The sequence below is a fragment of the Cheilinus undulatus genome, linkage group 20 (assembly GCF_018320785.1).
Source record: "Cheilinus undulatus linkage group 20, ASM1832078v1, whole genome shotgun sequence".
In the NCBI taxonomy this organism is placed as follows: Eukaryota; Metazoa; Chordata; class Actinopteri; order Labriformes; family Labridae; genus Cheilinus; species Cheilinus undulatus.
This window is the reverse complement of record NC_054884.1, coordinates 14,438,514-14,459,339: the sequence shown is the minus strand read 5'-3', so window position 1 is coordinate 14,459,339 and position 20,826 is coordinate 14,438,514. Positions and strand designations below refer to the sequence as shown.

General features: G+C 38.4%; 1 protein-coding gene across 2 annotated transcripts in view; it reads right to left on the bottom strand.

Annotated features, from left to right (window-relative positions):
* The window catches only part of gucy2cb (guanylate cyclase 2Cb), a 29,280-nt gene extending 15,336 nt beyond the window's left edge, over positions 1-13,944 (bottom strand). For both annotated transcript variants that reach the window (XM_041815780.1, XM_041815781.1), the window contains exons 1-10: positions 13,478-13,944; positions 10,774-10,886; positions 10,018-10,085; positions 9,692-9,907; positions 7,327-7,448; positions 6,402-6,504; positions 5,491-5,602; positions 5,051-5,192; positions 2,081-2,163; positions 1,824-1,932 (exon numbers count right to left, since the gene is read on the bottom strand). In XM_041815780.1, coding sequence (XP_041671714.1) covers positions 1,824-1,932; positions 2,081-2,163; positions 5,051-5,192; positions 5,491-5,602; positions 6,402-6,504; positions 7,327-7,448; positions 9,692-9,907; positions 10,018-10,085; positions 10,774-10,886; positions 13,478-13,682 — 1,273 coding nt within the window. In that variant the 5' untranslated portion in view covers positions 13,683-13,944. The remainder of the gene's footprint in view (positions 1-1,823; positions 1,933-2,080; positions 2,164-5,050; positions 5,193-5,490; positions 5,603-6,401; positions 6,505-7,326; positions 7,449-9,691; positions 9,908-10,017; positions 10,086-10,773; positions 10,887-13,477) is intronic.
* Positions 13,945-20,826: the final 6,882 nt, after the last annotated feature.

The following is a 20,826-nucleotide window of genomic DNA, read 5'->3' as shown; positions in this document are numbered from 1 at the left end:
AAATCATTGTTTATGTTTCTGTAATGGTTAATACACCAATATGTAGAAGCTCTTTAACCCAAATGATATTTTTAATGCTAAAATATTATTATTATTGTTATCCATGAATTTTCAAATTTATGGATTTACAAAAAAAACGAAAACATAGTAAAGCACATTATTATTTCTTGTTCAACATGTCAAATTGTAGTTATTTACTTGCATTCCTGAACAGAAAAATTAGTTTTAGTGGTTGAATGTTATGCTTGATTCATTTCTGACCTCTCAGAGAAACCCAGTGAGCCAGCTCAAATTTGGGTATAAAAAGGTGAATTCAGTTTGAAATTCCTCATTCCTGTTCAAAATGGTAAAACCTGGAGAGCTCTCTGAAAATGAAAGAGTCCGCACTAAAACACTTCATAATGCTGGATGATCTCTGAGACAAAGAGGGAAAGACATAAAGTGTTCTCACAGTGTGGTCAAGTATGCTTTGGAGTCAACTGCCGAGACTGGTACTTACAAAATGCGCCAAGGAAGAGGCAGGAAAGTTAACTGAAGCAGATGTCAGACACCTCAAGATTTGAATTACTAGAGACAGAAGGAAGACCACTGCTGATCTTCAGGCAGAGATGAATGCTTCTAGATCAGAGTCTGAGAAAGTCTCCAGAATGACCATAAGCAGACGACTGACGGAACAAGGCTTAAAGGGAAGAATAGCTGCTAAGAAGCCATTATTGAGGCCTGCAAACATCCAGAAATCCCTCAGATTTGCCAGGGAGCACAAACACTGGACTGTTGATGACTGGAAGAAGGTACTCTGGATGGACGAGTCCAAGTTTGAACTCTTGGGTCAGCATCGTCGTGTTTATGTCCACAGAAAAGCTGGAGAACGTTTTGATGCTAGATGCATTGCACCCACAGTGACAAACAGTGGAGATTCCATTATGGTATGGGGTTCCATTTGTGGATACAGCGTGGGCAAATTAGTGAAAATCAACGGTATCATGAACAAGAATATCAGCACAACATCTTAGTGCATCATGGAATCCCTTCTGGACTCAATCTGATTGGTCGTGGGTTCATATACCAACAAGACAATGACCCCAAGCATACTTCAAAACTGTGCAGAGACTATTTGACCAAGAAAAGGAATCTGGAGTACTGGAACTGATGGACTGGCCAAGTCAAAGTCCGGATTTGAATCCTATTGAACAAATTTGGGATTTAGTAGATTCAACGACTGATCACACAAAACTTTCATCTAAAGCAAGTCTGTGGGAACAGCTAGAAACTATTTGGAATTCAATAATAAAAGAGACTGTGGAGCAGTACATAAAAAAAATGCCAGCAAGAACGCAAGCTGTTATCAAGGCCAAAGGAGGCCATACAAAATATAAAGTTTTTTGGTTATTATGTGTGAAAAAGGGCTATTTAGTTGTTTCAGTTTATTTGCCAAATAACAATAACATTTTTAGTTTTACACGAGTTTTTGAAAGACTTCTAAAATATTTATGTTTTCTTGTTTTTATGACAGGTGGTCTAATAAATTTGTTAAGCACTGTATATATATATATATATATATATATTTTTTTTTTTTTTTTTTTTTTTTTTTTTTTTCATTATTTATTTTTTTACATGCATACATATTTTATCAAGAAAAAGTGTATGTAGGTCTATTACGTTAGTAAGGCTGGGAACCACTGACCTAAGGGATGTGCTATATGTCTTTGCACACCTGCATGTTGGCCATGAGCAAAATGAGAAAAAAATGTATTGATTATTCTGACAGGCAGCTGGCACCATCAGGCTCTACTTGAGTCTGTGTGCATGCATGTGTTCAGTACCTTTGGCTGGAGAGGAGTTAGGGAGTCTTCTTCCCCAGAGGAATGAAGAGTTCATCTCTTTCAGCTCAGTATAGTTGTGCTCAGTGTTAAAAGTGTATAGAAGTTGATACTGAGGATGGCATAGGAGGGAAATTTTTACTTTTCAGCATTAAAAAAAGCAATAGCAAGAGATCCAGAAAAGGGGGGTTTACTTTTAAGATCTGTTGAAATATTGCTGACAAAATGTAGAATTCTTACCACAAAATGACAAAAAATACCTTGTTATTAATGTCAGTGTAAATTACTGAGAGGTTCACGTCTCTGTCTCCATACTCGTCTAGTTTGTAGGTTCCAGCACGTCCTGCACAGAATCAGAAAAACAAAAAAACATGGACAGGTTAAGGAAAAGGCAGGCAACTGCATGAGGCCTAGCACTTGAAGGGGTGAAAATACCGCTGCTAGCCACAATTTTAGCTTTATGTTTCTGGGTCATGTGGTCCATCACTGGGTTTGATGTTAGCATGCTGTGTCATGATTAGTGAAAAACACTGACAGGAAATGGTCTTTTGTTTTGATTCTCAGGCAGGAAAATTACACTGGAAATCTGCAGCTTTTATCAAGAATGGACTGATAAGCTTATGTGTTTAACATGCTAGCTAATTGCTCATACTCCTGGTTGAATATATGTAGGCTACTAATAATGGCTGTCAGGTGGATTTCTGTCTCAGAATGAATGTTGATGACTTCAGGTCAGTGTGTCAAAGATGCTAGAAAAAGTTCTGGCATGCAAATCATGGAGTCCTGGACACATCGAAAATTAGGTCATGCAACAAGAGCATCATTCCTGACTATCATAGCTAGGCCCAGATTTTTGACGATGGGCTCTGACGACAAAATCTGGGCAAAATCTTGCTAAATTCATGTTGTCTGATCTGCCCCATTCTAACACTTTGTTGCCTCCAAATGCTATATAAAAGGAACTCAGTTTTAAAAGACCCTAACAGGTCCTATAAAAAACAGGATCAGCTTCTCTTTTGAATGTCTTCCTCTCACACCCAAAGACTCACATTTCTTCCAGCTACAGTCTGCAGGCTGTAACACCTCATCTCTTTGTCCTGTCAGTGAACACACTAATAAGAGATAACAGCTGACAGCTTCCATCTGTTAGGCCTCATACACAAATAGTCACCAATGTCAACACCCAGACCTGCTGTCAGAGCCTCTAAAATCATCTCAGCTGTGTTTGATGTGGAAGTTACCGGCCTGTTAGGGGTTTTAATTCAATTATAATCATCTTACATTAGAGCGTTGTTTAGCTGATTGTGTTTTTATGAGACTGAATAGGATTTTTGAATGGCTTTTCAGCAATTTTCCAAGTCAGAAGCCATGTCAGGAAGGGTTTTAAAGAATCTGGTAACTCAAGTCCACAAAAAACTTTTAATTTTCTATACGATGAAATATACCATCTTAAAATATTAATACTGAACTTCAGTCGTTTTCTTAAAAACTATCAGTTAAGTTTGTAAAATTTTAGAAATTGTATGTAAAATGAACAGATTCTTTTAGAATATGTATGATGGCACAAATATCATACAAATCATTAAAAAAACACACAATCCTGCCCTAACATCTGCAACAAAAATACTGCATTGCATTTAGCAGCTAAAGTGCTGTGAAAAAATATTTTCCCCCTTCCTGTTTTCTTTTTCACATATTTGTATGCATATTCGAATAAATTTTGATATTAGACAAAAACAACCCTGGTAAATACAAAATTCAGTACATAGATTAGGTTTTAATTTCTGTAGGGAAATAAACATTCAAACCTATCTGGCTTATGAGGAAAAGTAAATGCCCCCTGACCCTGATAACTGGTTGTGCCATTCCTGGCAGCAACAACCACAAGCAAGCGTTTGCAATAGCTGAATATGAGTCTTTCACATGGCTGTGGAGGAATTTTTGCCCACTCCTCTTTGCAGAATTCTTTCAATTCAGCCACATTGAAGGGTTTCTAAACATAAACTGTCTGCCTGGGGTCTCTACCACAGCATGTCAATCAGATTGAAGTCTAGACTTTGAATAGACCACTCCAAAACCTTCATTTTGTTGCAAGCCATTCAGAGGTGGACTTGCCAATGTATTTTGGATCATTGCTCTGCTGCATAACCAGCCATGGCCAGACATTCTCTTTCAGGATTTTCTGGTAGAGAGCAGAATTCATGGTTCCATCAATAATGACAGGTCATCCAGGTCCTGAAGCAGCAAATCAGTCACAGACCTTCACACTACCGCCACTATGTTTGACTGTTGGTGTGATGTGCTAGTTTCACACTAGATGTAATGGGATGCACACCTTCTAAAGGTTCAGCTTTTGTCCATGACACTGATGACACTGTCCAGTTTATCTCTTAGTGTTAATTCATGAACACTGACCTTAGGCCTGCAGGTCTCTAGATGTTGTTCTGGGTTCTTGTGAACTCTGGATGAGTCGTTGATGCGCTTTTTGAGTAATTTCTGGACAGCCACTCCTGGGAAGGTTCCTCACTTTTCAAAGTTTTCTCCATTTGTGGACAATGGCTCTCACGATGTTTTGCTGGAGTCCCAAAGCCTTAGAAATGGCTTTGTAACGCTCTCCAGACTTAGAGACGTCAGGGACATTGTTTCTCATCTGTTCTTGAATTTCTTTAGACTACGGCATGTTATGTTGCTTTTTGAGATCTTTTAGCCTACTTCACTTTATCTGACAGGTTCTATTTAAGAGATTTCTTGGTTCAACAGGTCTGGCAGTAATCAGGCCTGGGTGAGGATAGTGAAATTGAAGTCAGCTTAAAAGAAATGTGGTTAATCACAGTAACAAGGGGGACAAATATTTTTTTTCTCATAGGGTCAGATAGCTTTGGATGTCTTTTTTAATAAATTAAATCATTGTTCAAAAACTGCATTTTGCATTTCCTCTGGTTATCTTTGTCTAATATTAACATTTCTTTGATCTGAAGCATTTAGGTGTGACAAATATGAAAAAAGAAACCAGGAAGGGGGAAAATTCTTTTTCAGGGCACTGTAAATTAAAGGTGTATAATATCAAAGCCACGTGATGTAGAGAGAACTGGATTTTAAGCATGGTGTAGCGGCACGCTGCCCATTAGTTTGAGTTTGAGTATGTTCAAAATAGCAAGAACCCAGTGAAGCACAGTAATTTTTTCTTTTTTTTCTCTCATCTTCTACAGCCTTCTCCATTTCTCACTTACCACTAAAGGTTATGTTTCTGAAGTAATTGGCATTGACATATTCCATGTGCTGTATCTCTGTGGGATTTTTTTTTAAGATGTCCCTTATCCTCTCTCCTACTAGCAGCACTGCATCATGGTACGCTGCCATGTAATCATTCATCTGCAGAGAAAGACAAAAACAAAAATGCTAGAACTCATAGAAAAACCATTGCGCTGAATACATGTTGATGATTCAAAGTGGCACACAGAGTAACCCAATCTGATTGGACTTTTATTCTTTAGTTTGAAACCTTGTAAAAGGAACCATAAAATAGTTACTCAGATGAATAGAAGACAAGACAAACAAATCAATGAACTTGTGAAAGGAAGCATACTGGTTAAATTTTCATAAAATGTCTTGAAATAGCTGATGAAGGCAAAAATTAAAGTCCACAAATGTCCATATCCTGCTTTCCTACCATGTTGCTGCTCTTTGGGTCTGGGTTGATAATGTAGGTTCTGGTGTTAGGCATCGTCAGCACTAACACATTCTTCATGGATGGCATTGAGGGTGAGTTGTAGTAAATGTCACTGTGGAGCAAAAGAAGAAGAGGCCATCTTATGATGCTGTATTTACAGCATTACTAATATGTACAAAAGTTTCAGTGAAAATAGCTCAATTTTATTAGCACAAATTCTGAGAAAAAGTTCCATATTTGTTATGTATACCATAAAAAAATCATAAATGGCTGGGCTTCTTTAAGGCCCAGTGAATGGTTCCCCTGGGAGACCTGTATGACTCAATGATGTTAATACATGATCAACAGACCAGCAGTATTAGTGCTAGCCTTTGTGTTTTTGGCCTGGCTCAGATCAGATTTTGAAGCTGACTGAAACAGAAAAAAAAATTAGCTTCAAACTATTGCTATAGTCAAATAAGCGAGCCAGCTCACTTTTTTTCTTGGCATCCTGATCTTTAAAGGCCCTGGCATGGCAACACTGTGTCCAAAATGACTGGCCAATTATGGTTAAGTTCAATGGGCCTGCCCACTGCATTAACTGTACGCCATAAAAGGGTCAACAACATTTAAGTGAGAAAGGGATTGCATTTTGTTCCTCAGCCTTTGGAAAGTACTCCCCCCCAAGCAGGACCTTTACAAGCGGTAAAAAAATTACTCTGAATCAAATATAGACCCTGGTTTCCGCTGGCCCAGTTTGCAACCCACCAAAAACAAATCACGACCCACTTCTAAGTCCTAGCCCACCAGTTGAGACCCCCTGACATAAATAGTTTTAAGGCTAGTTAAAGAGAAATGAAAAAGACAAGTGAGGATAACTGATAATCAGAGAGGTTATGAAAGAGTTAAAAATCAAAGAAAAAAGCACTGACTTGTAAAGATCAATAAGGATGAAGACAATATCACTGCTGTCTGCTTCTTTGGAGCCATTTTTCACCTCGATCACGTCCTTTGGTGATCCACACATGATGAACACTGAAAACACAAGAGCTGTATGTAAGGGTTTGTGTCCTGTCCCACGACCTTTATTTTCATGTAAACTTCAATTCTAATCTTGAAACTTAAGTTAATACCAAACCTAAATGCACCATTAACTGCATTACCTTGAAACATGGAGCTAATGTTTGTTCACAAATTTACTAAACCTTGTGATTCTGAAGGACAAACTTGAGTTGACATTTTAGGGTTAATGTTTTATTTAGCTCTCTCAACAAAACCAGTTTCGGTCTAGGATCAAGGTCCAAAATCAAACTTCATTAACAGCCACTGAAAGTCAAACTGGGATTGACTTACTTCATTAGATACATCTGTTCAGTTTCTTATTAATACGAATATAACATCAGCAAACTATGGCAGCAACTAATCCATTAAGATGTTCAAGACAATATTTCCTTTCTTCTGTCTTCCACCTTTCCTCCCCGTTCTGATTCTTGGTTTGAACTGAAGCAGACCATGTCTCCATGACTTAGAGTATATGTTGCTGACTTGTGATTGGTTGTTAAGAAATCTTATCTTACAGAGACGCTGAATGGATGTACCTAATAAAGTGATTAGTGTGTAACTGTACCATAGTTCCTAATTTGTCAAATAAGATTTAGATTTGTTTCCCCTGTAAGATGGAGACATTTCTCTCCCCTTTCAATACAAAACACATCCCATGCTTTTACCAATGTAATTAATGTTATATATTTATTAAATTAAGCAAAAGAATAACCATCTTATTTATGTTTATACAACAATGCACAGGCACTGTGCTGGGGAAATGTGCATAGACATCATTATTACATTTGTACTTACAGTTGCTTGTCCTTTTTTCAGGTGATTCAAGAACCTCTGTCAGATCCTTTGGTTTGTGCAGCCTCGTTCTCGAAACATTTTTTGCAAACTCCCCTGTGCTTACATCCAATACATTTATATACCTGTAGAAGAAAAATAAATTGTAATTTAAGGGGTTTTTTTTTTTGTGTCACCAAGGTCCATCGAGAAGATTTTGATGTCCATCTTTGTAACAACAGAGCACCAAATTCAACAGAGCTGGTTATGTTTAATCATTCTCCATGATCCTTGACGGACCGAACAAACAATTCTATGTTAATTTTAATTTCAGCATGTCAAAGTAAATTTACGGCTAAAAAAAATAAGGATACAAACAGCTTAGAATAAGAGATTTGTCAAAAATATTTCACTAACTTTAAATTCTAAAGCATAAACAAAGTAAATGAATTTTTCCACCACGGCACCCTTGCTGGGTATTTCCAGGGCAGCTTAGAGCTGTGTCCGACACAGACAGAGCAAACTGTGATCCTAAATCCTCAGGATGATGTTCTGAGGTGAACTGTTAAAAGAGTTCATGGCTGTGTTTAAAATCACACACCCAACCCCTATTTTGAATCCCTACATAGTGAGCTGTCTATGGTGGACTTTATAGTCAACTTGTCGGCACAATATCATTTCCTGACAGAGGTGGAGTCAGACAGCTCATTAACATCTAGAGCCAGAGACACAGAAACAGCCTGCTCTGAGCAGGGCTGAAACAGAGCTACATGCCAAAATCCAATTCTGGAGTGTGTATTCAGAAACAAACATCACAGGCATTTTTTGGGGACCTCTGAGACCAGTATAAACTTGCCTTAAAAGGGTTTAATGCTTCAGCATTCTAAGACATTTTGGACAATGCTATGCTTCCAACTTTGAGTCAACAGTTTAGTGAAGGCCCTCTTCTGTTCCAACATGACTGTGCCCCAGTGCACAAAGCAAGGACTATACGTCCGATACTGCTTATAATGCAGGTATCAGCATCGGCGAGTACATGAGTTTATGCATATCCGATACCGTTTGGTTTAACTTTATAGTTTGCTTCGTTTAGCCATGCTAACTGTTAGTGCTATAAACCGGAAATAGATCCTTTGTTGCTGCCACAGGCTTCCGTTTTTAGCGCAGCAAAGAACAACTAAGGGACCTACTGCAACTATAAAGAATGGAGGCTGCATGACAGTTTTACTCTGAATATGATTGTTAGCCATAGTGTTTTTCCATTGACGCTATTGATACCTTTGAATCCTGTGCGGCAGCATTTTCAGCGAGCCTGTGTTTTGGGGACATTAATGATGTAATCCACACCAGTTAACCCGATATTGAACGTCTTTTTATCCATTTTAATCAAATTATGTTCATTTATTACCGCTACCTGGAATGCTAACCGCTATATTGTTTCTCTCTGAGTGTCTGTCAGCCAATAGCAGGTTGTTCCATAATCAATCGATGCCACATAAAATAACAGAAAGGAAAGACAGAGTTCAATGCACTTGATAATTTATACAACTGTGTACATTAAGGACATATCTGTAAACAATTTTAATACGTAAGTTGTAAGTTTTATATTGTATTTGGAAAAGTGCACTAAAGTTTGTATTTAAAAGCAGAGAGATAGAGAGAGCCTGTTATGCAGCCTCCTGTATCATTGTTATTTTAATATTTAGCAGTAGAACTCAATAATCAGCAGGAAAACAACTTTAGGGTCACAGGGACTCAATACATTTACAATTCTAACAGCTGAGCCATGTTCTGAGTCAAATATAGGCCTAAAATAATTTGTTAGTCTTAACAGTCAGTTCAGAAAGTTCAGACTGGTATCGGACTCAGCCGATACCCAACACCTTGGTATCGGAATCGTATTAGGAAGGAAAACATGGTATTGGAACATCCCTAGCCCCAGGGGCCAAATCCAGCCCCTGGTACAGTTACACCCAGCCCACAAGATCATACCGTATTATTATCATATCTGGCCCTAAAATATAAGTTCCACAGATTTCCTCCAGTACAAAATGTAAACTTAACCTTGATGATAATAAAATAAATGCCCTTAAGTCAGAATCCAGCCCCTTCTGTGATTGAGTTTTACACCCCTGTCCTAGAGGATGGGGCACTAAAAGACAAGGGCTGGCGTTGATAGTACATTATAGACTATATAACAGCTGCCAGATGATGAGAAACAGAGTCGGTGTCTTTGGTTATGTCAGCCACTTTCTTGATTCTAAAGAAAATAATTCAAGACTTGTAACTGCTACAAACATTTCACAGGGGCTTTAATCACTTGATGGTATAATAAACATCCTGAATGTACAGCGGGCCCAAAAAAGTTGGTTACTCTTTAAAGACTCACCAAAAGCAATCCTCAGTGTTGTCTGCTTTCTTGTACACATAGGCTGTGTCCCATTTAGGCTTGACTGTGTCACTGTGTTTCCAGAAGTGGATCATAAAATTTGAGATTTTGCGCGCAGGTGGCAGAATGCGCTGAAGGTTTCCTTCAAAATCAACAGAGGAGCCAAAACTCCCTGGTGAGATGAGGGGAGTGCTGAGCTTCAGACCTTTATCAGCACTGACAGAGAGGGAACATGAAGTTACTATGACTGTCACAAACATCAAACCCTGTTTTATTATTTGACATGTACTTTTATGGCTGCAATAGTGTGAAAAAACATGACTTACTCAACAATTTGAAAAGTAGCATAGGTGCAGGTGGGTCCAAGAACTGCACATCCAAGGGTGCTTGTATTCTGACAGGGGAAAAATGGTTCATCATACATACACATGTTTAAAGAATGAAGCTATATTTACTAAATTGAAGATTCATTCATTTCAAAAAAATTATTCACTTAAGAAAGTCATTGGGAGGAAATGTTTTTGCAATTTTCATTACTGTATTTGACGTTCAATGTGATAATTCATCTGCTAGCTTGCTGCTAGCATGAGCTTTCAACTACAGCCAAGCAATTATTGCCTATATTAGCTTAAAAGTTAATTCTAGCCAAAATTACATTAGCTTCAAAATGTACACCTTTCTTTTTTATCTTGTAAAACTATTAGCAAAAGTACACAGCTACAAGACACTTAACATTAAGCTAACATTACCTTTACTAGCATACGCCAATGTATGCTAGTTCATTGCCGATGTTACCATTAGATTTTGTCTGACTTTATTGTTGTTCATTGGCTGTCAAATATGTCATTCTAATTTGAAATAGAGACAGATTCTTTCATTATTTCATCAACTGTTTTCTCAGTTGGTAATAAATCACAACTTTTGTCGGTCACCCTAAATTCATGCCAGTAGCCAAGCATGCTGCATCGAGCTACAGCATTTTAGATTTCCACCCTGAGATATTAACCTCAGAGAAAATAGACTTTGGGAGTAAGAGCAACCATGGTCATGTGTTTAAGTCAGCAGAAACTTTAGCTACTCACCATGAATTTTTTTAGCTGGTCCACTCCTTCACACGCGTTACTCTCGCAGCCACTGTTATGATAAAACATCGAGTTGAAGCCACCAAACTTAGTTGTCATATTAAACTTCAAACCTTCGTAGGGTTGAGGAAACAAAGACAGACAAAAGAGAAACACATTTCATTATTATGTTTTTTCAAGGCTGTGGCTTTAATATATTACTACAAGCCTGTTAGCTAAACTTTGGGCTACTGCAATACAATACTTGATTGTTGTTTTGTTGGGTAATGCTTTATTGTAGAGGGCCCTAATTACCTTGTATTTTTATAGTAATAAGTGGTCATTATTTAGGGATTTTTTTTTTTTTTTTTTTGAGAATAAGGTGAAAAAACATTGTAATAAGGGTTAGGGTTATGGTGTTTTTCTTAACCCTAACCCCTGCAACACTGTGGCAATTTCTGGAAACTAGGTGGTAATTTTTGCTAACCCTTGTAATGTTGTGGCAATTCTCTGGAAATTAGATGGTATTTTACCCTGACCTGAATTCTTGTAATATTGTGGCTGTTCTTTGTGATTTGTAGGCATTTTACCCTATCACACTAACCCCAACCCTTGCTTTATTGTGGTAATTCTTAGGGTAATTAGGTGGTATTTTACCCTAACCTTAACCCTTGTAATACTAAAGCAATTCTCTGTCATCAGGTGGTATTTTACAAAGTAATTTCTTAGAAATAAAATGATGATTTTTGTATATAATTTGCTTGATAATTCTGGGGGTAATTCCTTTATTTTTGTCCACTAGACCAAAGATAGTCCTTCCTTGATAAATTTCATGTAATTTTTAGGGTTAAGAGTAAGGATAGGGTTAGGGTCAGGGTTAAAAGTAGGGACAGTGCCATTGTTATCATTGAGACCAGTTGCTAGAGTTTTGGAAGAGGAATGTTGTCCCTTTCTTATCTGATGTAGAAAAGTCTAGACTGCAGGCCAGTTCAGCATCCAGACTCTTCTATTGCAGCTATGCTGTTGTGATGGATGCAGTATATATATTTCATTGTCCAGCTAAAATAGTCAAAGCCTTCCCTGAAAGAGGAGAAAAGAAACCTCTTTATACTTTTCAGCAGTGATAGTGCCTTTCCAGGTGTGTAAGCTGCCTACGCCATAGGCACTAATGTAACCTCATACCATCAGAGATGCAGACTTTTAAACTGTGCACTGATAACAACCAGGGTAGTCCTTCTCCTCTTAAGGCTGCTTGACACAGCATCTGTGGTTTCCAAAAAGACTAAAATTTTGGATTCAGTCCTTTTTAAATGAACTTGGTGGTGTTTCTACTTTAACTAGCATTTTTGGGTGGCACAGCAAACTGTGTTGACAGGAAGTGTTCCTGAGCCCATGCCTGTTTTTAATGCAGTACCATCTAAGGGCAATATTGACCTTCAGCTCTGACCCTTGCGCACGAAGATGTCTGATATTATCTGAATCTTTTAAAGCTATTATGTACTGTATATGATGGGATATTTCAGGCTTTTTTTTATTTTGGGTTCAGAAACATTTTTCTGAAATAGTTCCAGATATTTTGGTTTGGTGAGCCTCTGCCCATTTTCACTCCTGAGAGACTCTGCCTCTCTAAAATGCTCCTTTTATACCCAGCCGTGTTACTGACCTGTTTCCACTTAGTTGTAAAATCCTTCTCCAGCTGTTTTTCATTAGTACTACTTACTTTTCCAGCCTTTTATTGCCCCGTACCTACTGTTTTTAGATGTGTTCCCGCCATCAAATTCAAAACAAGCTAATATTTTCCATAAAATGCTAAAATCTCTCAGTTTCAACTTCTGTTATCTTGTTTATGTTCTACTATGTATGGGTTTATGATTTTTGCAAATCATTGCATAGTTTTAATTTACATTCTAAACAGTGACCCAGCTTTTTTGAATCAACGTATTTATGCTGAAATGTTATTTCAGTTGCTCAATCTCAAGAAATCAACAATAACAAAGCAGAGACGGGTATCTTCAATGCATAAACAGGTTTCAGGTAAAGGTGAAGGCTTAGGGCACTGTCAGTTAGCTGTTATTAAACCTGATTGTCATCCATTAAGTATGTAAGTATATGATCCCAAGAGGGTGTTACTCTGGAATTCAACCCTTAATTAGTTTAGTCAGTCATTTATTGGAAATTAATTTGATCAGTGAATTTCCGTCTAAGGATCAATCTAGCTTAAATAGTGACTAAGCCTTTCAGATAACCATTTCTCATTGGCTAATGGTGTAATTAGCTTTATCTTATTATTCATTAAGCTGACTAAGTAATGTCTTATCTGTTATTGCTTCACCTGCCCTGTGAAATCTGTAAGCTGTCTAAAGCGCTATCACCATTTTGGCATGCCAAATGAGTATAAAGGAAAAAATTCAAACATTGGTACTAAGAATGTTAAGTGAAAGACTCATGACAACCCTAAATACTTTTAGACAAACTTTGGTCGCTCTTTACTTCTCTAGGTCTTTAGCAAAACAAGCCTGAGTGTTATGAAAAGTGTTCAATGACCATAAAATACACAGTCAGACATCTAGATTTTTTTTCAGGACATATCACAGATTAGAAGAAGAGTATATTCTGAGCCGAAGAGCTTTTGACTCTCCAGTCTCAGGTTATTGTCTATTATAAAGTCTTAGACCAACATATCCTACAGACATATTTAGAGTAAGTGTGTTTCTTATTGTGTTACCCTGTGCCTCGTTGATGACTGCATCCGTCTCCATGGCCTTCAGTACTTCTCCTTCTACAAACTTCAGACTCCAAGGAGACACATCATCATTCAGGACGATCACATTGATTGTAGTCCCATCTATACAACTTTGGATGCCCTGGCATGGAGTAAGAATTATAATCCCAAAGGTACACAAGCACAACCACCACCTCCTCATCCTCATTGTTTAGCTCTGGAGTTCCTCTGTTTTATATTTCAGAGCCGATCTTAGAGTCCATGGTCTTACAGAGCTCCTCAGTGTTTATTTTCTGCAGTCCTGTGCGTCAGAGGTGCTGTAAAGTAATCAAACGATCAAAGAACTTCCTCTTTAATTTGAATGCAAATTCCAATTATTAAACTTAGTTGTATCCAACATGGCTGTAGAGAAAGTAGCCAGTTCCTCAAGCTGTTGTCTGTTTTCTCCTCTGAGTTGTTTGTTTGGCAGGCTCATGCTCCTTCTGTTCCTCTGAGTGGCCGCTCACCAGTCCTCTCCCCATCTACTTGTTAATGTACAACCTTTAAAGAGACGGGAGCGGGCAATATAACCTTCTCACTGTTAGTGTCTGAATGAATTACAAGCTTCCACACAGGTAAACATCCAAACTCAGAGCATGTATTTCAGGCTTGTTGTGGCTGGTAATACAGATTTCAGGAGTGAAAAAGGAGCATTTAAAGGGGGTGCTACATAATAATTCGAACATTTAAACAATCAAGATGGTCAGAAAAAAAAACTATGTTTTTGACTCACAGTAATATAGAGTTAAATCAAGTTGTATCTAACTTCTATTATAGAACCCAGTGGCCTAAAATAAAACATGAGTAGTAGGTATTGTGATGATTATCTGTGTTTGGTAGGTCACCCTGACTCCTTTTATCTCACCAAGATTAACTATGACTTTTCTGCATTTAGATTAAAGAGACTAAACACACTGATTGCAGACTGCAAAAACGCACAGTGAAGCCCAGTAAATCACCTTTACTTTAAAAACATCATGCAAACTGATTGCCCTAAAAACAAGTAAAATAACTTTTTGACCTCAGTCAAGTAAACCAGATATTGCGTGTTGCATTTACAGAAACTTTTTTAATGTTGTGCACTTTCACCGGGGTTTAAGCTACTTAAGAAATACTCACTGAAAAAACAGGAGCTGATGCTTAACCATACAGTGTCTATAGAAATTTTCTTCCCTTTGGATGTTTAACCCTTTTAATGAGTCAGTCTTGGTCAATATAAGCTGGCTTTTTTTACCAAAAAAAAGCAGTGAAGAATGTGTCTCAAGTGATTGTAGTATAAAGACACCTGTATGTGGAAGGTCCAGTCACTGGTTAATCAGTATTCCTGGCTACTATTACACCAGAAAGACAAAAGGAAACTCCAATCAATTCAAAGGAAAGGTTATTAAAAGGTCAAGTCAGGGGATGAATACAAATGAATTTTCAAGGCACTGGACTTCCCTGGAGTTCTGTTAAATCCCTCATCAAGACATGGAAGGAATATGGCACATGTGTGAATCTGCCTAGATCAGACCATCCTCACAAACTGAGTCCGGTGCGAGAAGGAGACTTGAAAGAGGCCACCAAGGCGCCTGTGACTACTCTGAAGGAGTTACAAGCTTCAGCAGCTGAGATGCGAGAGACTCCATAATACAGTGAAGGAATCTCAGCTAGAGTTCACCAAAATGGTGCTTTTGGCCACCACACAAGATGCTATGTTTGGCTGACACCAAAAAGCACAGTGGTGGCAGCATCATGCAGTGGGGATGTTTCTTAGCAGCTGTCCCTGGAAGGCATGTAGAGGTAGGGGGTAAAATGAATATATGCAAAACACTGGACAATCTTGGAGGACAATCTTATTCAGCCTGCAAGAGAACTACAGCTTGGGAGAAGATTTATTTTCCAGCAAGACAATAATCAGAAGCACCAGCTCTCAATCAAAAAACTAACAAAAGACAACAAAAAGAGATCAGGAGGCCCCGTCTCCATCTTTTTTTATACTGTACAGTCTGTGGCCTGCTTGAGCATGTGTTGGTACATGTTTGTGTCAGAGTTGGCAGACAGCAAATACAGTAACAGCTTGTAAATTTCTGAGACAGACCTGAGGAGAGAACGGTAAGAAGAGAAAAGAGAAGAGCAAAGGTTGATTGGGCCATAAAACTAATCTGAGATAACGTTCTGTAAAAGCAAACACTCCTGTGATTCAGTTCAGAGCTTTTTTGTACTGTTTATCTGTAACACTTGCTCACACATTCTACAGTCAGAATAAATGAACCCTGCAGCTGGTAACGTTCAGCTGAGAGTAGCCCCTCTGTAATGAAATGTCTGAATAATCAGGGGTAGGTTAACTCCTGCCTTGTGTGCAGTCCTGTGACATGCTACCTCTACACACAGGTTGCACAGACTTGCACATTAACAGTTGATTACATGCAATAAGTATTAAAGAGGATTTCTTTAATTTCCTTTTAGGACCGTGGATATGTGTAAATTCTATTGACACACAATAGTAGTAGTAGCTCAAAACATTCCCCATGACTCCTCCCAAAAACACACATTTTATTCATTTGTCAATGTGACATCGAAGAAACCAGCCTTCATCATTGCGTTGATGGTCACTCTGACTGAGCTCCAGAGATCCTGTGGGAAGCTGGGACAAAATTCCACAAGGACAACCTTTACTGCAGCCCTCCAATGATCTGGGCTTATGGTAGTGTGGCTAAACGGAAGCCCTTCCTCAGTGCAAAACACATTGGGATTTCCTTGAACCAAGGGAGATACACCTGGCAGCACAACCAAGTGTTGAGATGCCAAGCCTCAGCAATTAAACACAAGTGAGCCACAACAAATGCCACTGCTAAATGTCCAGCCTACCGTCCCAAAGCTAACAGCCTCCATCTGCCCAGCATAGCAACAGCTTCTGCTTCAGACTCAAGCCCTTTAGATACAGCCAGGGACTGGGAAATGCATGAGGACCTAAGCCAGAGACTCACTTTCCCATCAGAGACCATGACCAACCTGTGCCCAGACTAGTTCTCTGGTCCAACTCCTGCTGCCGTGTCTTCATTGTTCAGCTCATGGTCCCTTGGGAAGTCATCGCAAATTCCACTTTAAGGCCTCTGAAGGAAGTGGGTATCAGAGGGCAGGCCCAGAGGACGACCATCAAAGAACTTGCCACAATCGCTGAAAAGAGCAGTCACTGTGGCTGAGACAAAAGGAGACAGCGTTGGGAGCTACTAACCAGCTAGCTAACCACTCAGTCTCCATGCAACACACGCCCGGGTCTGATCAGCCTTTGGTGGGCCTGTCTCAGCAGAGGGTGTCTTGTCATAAAGAGCTAAAAACATCCAATGAAGCCAGGGTACATAACTGAAGATGTGTTGCATAGGAGATAACATCACTGAGTGATCATCACCAAACTCACTCCAACTAAGGTAACATCTCAAACTCGTTTAAGGCCATTACTGTGCTGAATCTACAACATGTAGTGATCTAAAATGGAAATCTAAAATGGGTTGGGTCCCTTTGAAAACTAACTTGTTAGGTTAATGTGTTATATACTGCCTTACTTACTGAGAAACCAATGCATTAAAACCCTTTAAGCACTTCTTAGTTATCAAAACAGCACACAGTTTGCCTTTAAAAGTGTCAACTCTGCTGTAATTTTACAGCCTACTTTATGGCCCATACTCTGTCACTATGCAGCCTGATAACATCACTAACAGACCAACCAAACATTACAGTTTAATATGTTCACAACAAACTGGACAGAGGCATACTGTATTACACAAACGCTGTGTCTAGTAATACTGAGTGATAGGAACAACTGTACAGCAGATTCAATGAAAACAATATTTTAGCTTCAGAAACAGATTACTTTTATAGAGAAGGTAACTAATAAAGGATCAGCTGAGCTGTAAAACTTATGCACGCAATACAACAGAAAAGTAATCTGAGCACTTAAACGAATCACTGTGTGATGTTTTTCCCCCAGCAGTCCACTATTTTTAACCTGACATGCCAGATATTTGGAAAACCTTCAATACTAAGCGTTTGGGAAAAGGCAGAAGCTTTGAAAAAAATTAGAGTGTTATTGGGTGAAGGTTGTGTCTGTCACATCTTTACGGGCCGCTACCGAGGAATAACGTAAACCATAGCGACTATAGACATGTCAGAACATGACTTTTGTTTTGTTTTGTTTTTTTTCTTTTTGATTTTGAAAAAAAATCTGCTTTCGAAGGTTACACAATTTTACTTTTAGGCTAAATACACAGTAATACCTATTACAGCAAAATTACGTTGGTTAGCATTGTGATAAAATTGTTGGAGGCCAACTGAACTAAACTGATTTTTTATAATCACTTCAAGACTTGCATAAAAGCTGGCATGACAGAAAAGCTGACATGGCTTTTGGCATTTGGCCCCAGAAATTGCAACTATGGCTCAGTAGATAGAGTTGGTGTCTCAGAAGGCTGTGGGTTCCAGCTCCTGCAGTCACATGTGGATATGTCCTTGAGAAATTACCATTAACGATAACCATAAAAAAAAAAAGCTGACCAGAGCCAATCATAGGAAACGAATGTTAGCCAGGGACAGGCGCTGGAATGCCCCACCAAAGGCAGGGGCTTAAATGATTAACTGGGGGCTTTTCTTTTATGTGGTTTTATTCTATGGTATTATAGGCCAAAAAAATTTACTAAATTACTGGAGAGGTCTCAAAAAGTTTGTGTCAAATATGATTTACTAAAGTTTTTAGGGTTATTCAAGGTTTGTTTGATGTCCAGATAATCAAGACTTTTCCACATATGTCAAATGCAGTTGGCTGGACAATGTAATGAGTGTGGCTATGAGAAAGTGGTAAACATCGCAGATTGACCTCAAATAGACACGAAGTAGCAGATATACTTAGATTAGTTTGTCCCACGTGGTTGATAGTTACCTCAGATACCTCTCAGGCTTCTGTTTCATAATACTGAAAACTCTTTTGGATCCTCTGAAATATGGTTGACATTTTTAGGGGTGGATGAGTAGATATGAAAGACCATGTCTGGAAAATGAACAAACAGCAAAGACCAAAGTCCTGCCTTTTCCACCTCATTACCCTAATCTCTGCTTGCTCTGTTTGTTTTTATCTTTATCGACTTTTGTATTGATCTGACTTTGTGCCTGAGATGGGCTCAGAGTATGTCAGATAAAATCACACTTTCTGTAAGGATAGATTCAAGGGATTTATTTCTTTTTTTAAGTATATTTACTAGTTTTGTTTTGTTTGTGTTTTTCTATCAAGGTTAAATAGCTAATCAAGCTTTATGGTGAAACAGCCATCCATACGCAACCTCAATTTCAAAAAAGTTGGTACTCCGTGTAACATGTTAGGTCAGCAGAATGCAATTATGTCATTTCACCATTCCATAAAAAATACCATCTTATTTTGAATTTGATGCCATATCTCATAAAAGTAGATACAGGGCCATGTTTACGATTGCATAGCATCCCCTCTTCTTTTAACAGCAGTCTGTGAACGTCCAGGAAGTGAGATTACCAGTTGTTGGAGTTTTGGCAAGAGGAATTTTGTCCCATCCTTGTCTGATGTATGATCCTAGCTGCTCAACAGTCCTGGGTCTTCCTTGCTGGATCTTCTACAGTGTCTAATGTTATCCAGATGCATGCAGCTGAGTTAATGAAACCCTTTGTAAAATGTTTAATTATCCTTTTCCATGCTTATACTCAACATATAAACCATGGAAAGAGAACAAAGTCAAACTGTGCTGAAGATATTAGGAAATTATTTCACTACAGCAATGACATTTATGGTAACATATGAGAAAAATTCACAAATTCCTAGCCAGAAATCATCCTATATGTTTCATTCTCCTTACTCAGACGGACAGTGGTATCAGGCATACTCTAAACTCTACTGACACCTAGTGCCCAGATTGAGACTTTTGAATGTGCCATGGATGCTGGTGGTCTGGCAGGATTTTTATGTTGTTTACGCCAGATTCTGAATCAACCATTCAAATGAATGCAGAAATCAAAGCTTATCATATGGCAACATTTTTCAGCCTGTGTGAATTGTGATTTCGCTTTCTTTGCTGTCAGGAATAGCATCTTCTGCAGCTGAAGCTCATCTGCTTGTAGGTTTAATGTGTTGCACATTCAGAGCTGCTCTTATACATAACTCTGCTGCAATTAAAAGTTTTTTTTTTCAATTATTGTTGCCTTTCCATTAGCCCAAACCAGTCTGACCATTCTCCTCTCATGTCTGAATGCCTAAATCCATTGGTTGCCAGCAAGTAATTGGCTGATTACATATTTGTGTTAATGAGTCACTGAAAAGGTATACCTAATGAAGTGGTTACTGAATGTGCATTATATCAACAGTATGAGATAAACAGATTCTAAAACTTAAAAACGTAGGTATGGGGCAGGAGAAGACTGGAAAAGTAATTGGTACTAATGGAAAAACTGCTTAAGGAGCATTTTTGCAACTAATTAGGTTAAGTGGCGAGAGGTCAATAACATAACTGGGTATAAAAAGAACATTTCTAGAGAGACAGAGTCAGAGAGACAGAGTCTCTCGGTAGTAAAGATGGGCAGAGATTCACCAATCAGATGAAAAAACTGCATCTAAAAATTTCAGAACGATTAAAAGTTTCTCAACATAAAAATGCGAAGACTTTGAATATCCCTCCTTCCACAGTGCATAATATAATCAAAAGATTCTGAGAATCTGGAGAAATCTTTGTGCATTAGGGACATGGCTGGTCAGTATTGGATGCTTGTGGTCTTGGGGCCCTCAGGCAGCACTATATTAAAAACAGGCATGATGCTAAGCAGGAAGATAAAGTGAAAACCACACACTGCATCCATCACAACAGTGTTTCCCAACCACCACCCAAAAAAGATTTTTTCTTTAAATGTTATTGTACACATGGTTTTTATTTTAGGATTTTTAGCAAAAACACTCAGTCTAAATATTTTCCAGATCAGGTAATGTCTGGGTTCTCAGGTCAGTGCGTGTTTCTTTGCTCCTGGCTTGAACAAAGTCTGTGCTGAAACAAACTAAGACAAACCTTTTTTAAAAGATCACATCCAGCTATGTGAGACACTAAGGTGCAGAGGAAAAAAACTTTTGAAAGAGAGCTCTTAAAATAACTGCCCTAGTTTTTCCACTCTGTACTGAGATCACTGAAGACCTGACAGATGGAGAAAAATCAAGAAATGAACATCCTTCAAACGGTGAAATCAAATTAAACAAAACAGTGCCACAGGTTTGTGAATACAGTAGTAAGTTTTATTCAAACTTTACCTCAAAGACATAAGACAGTGTCACA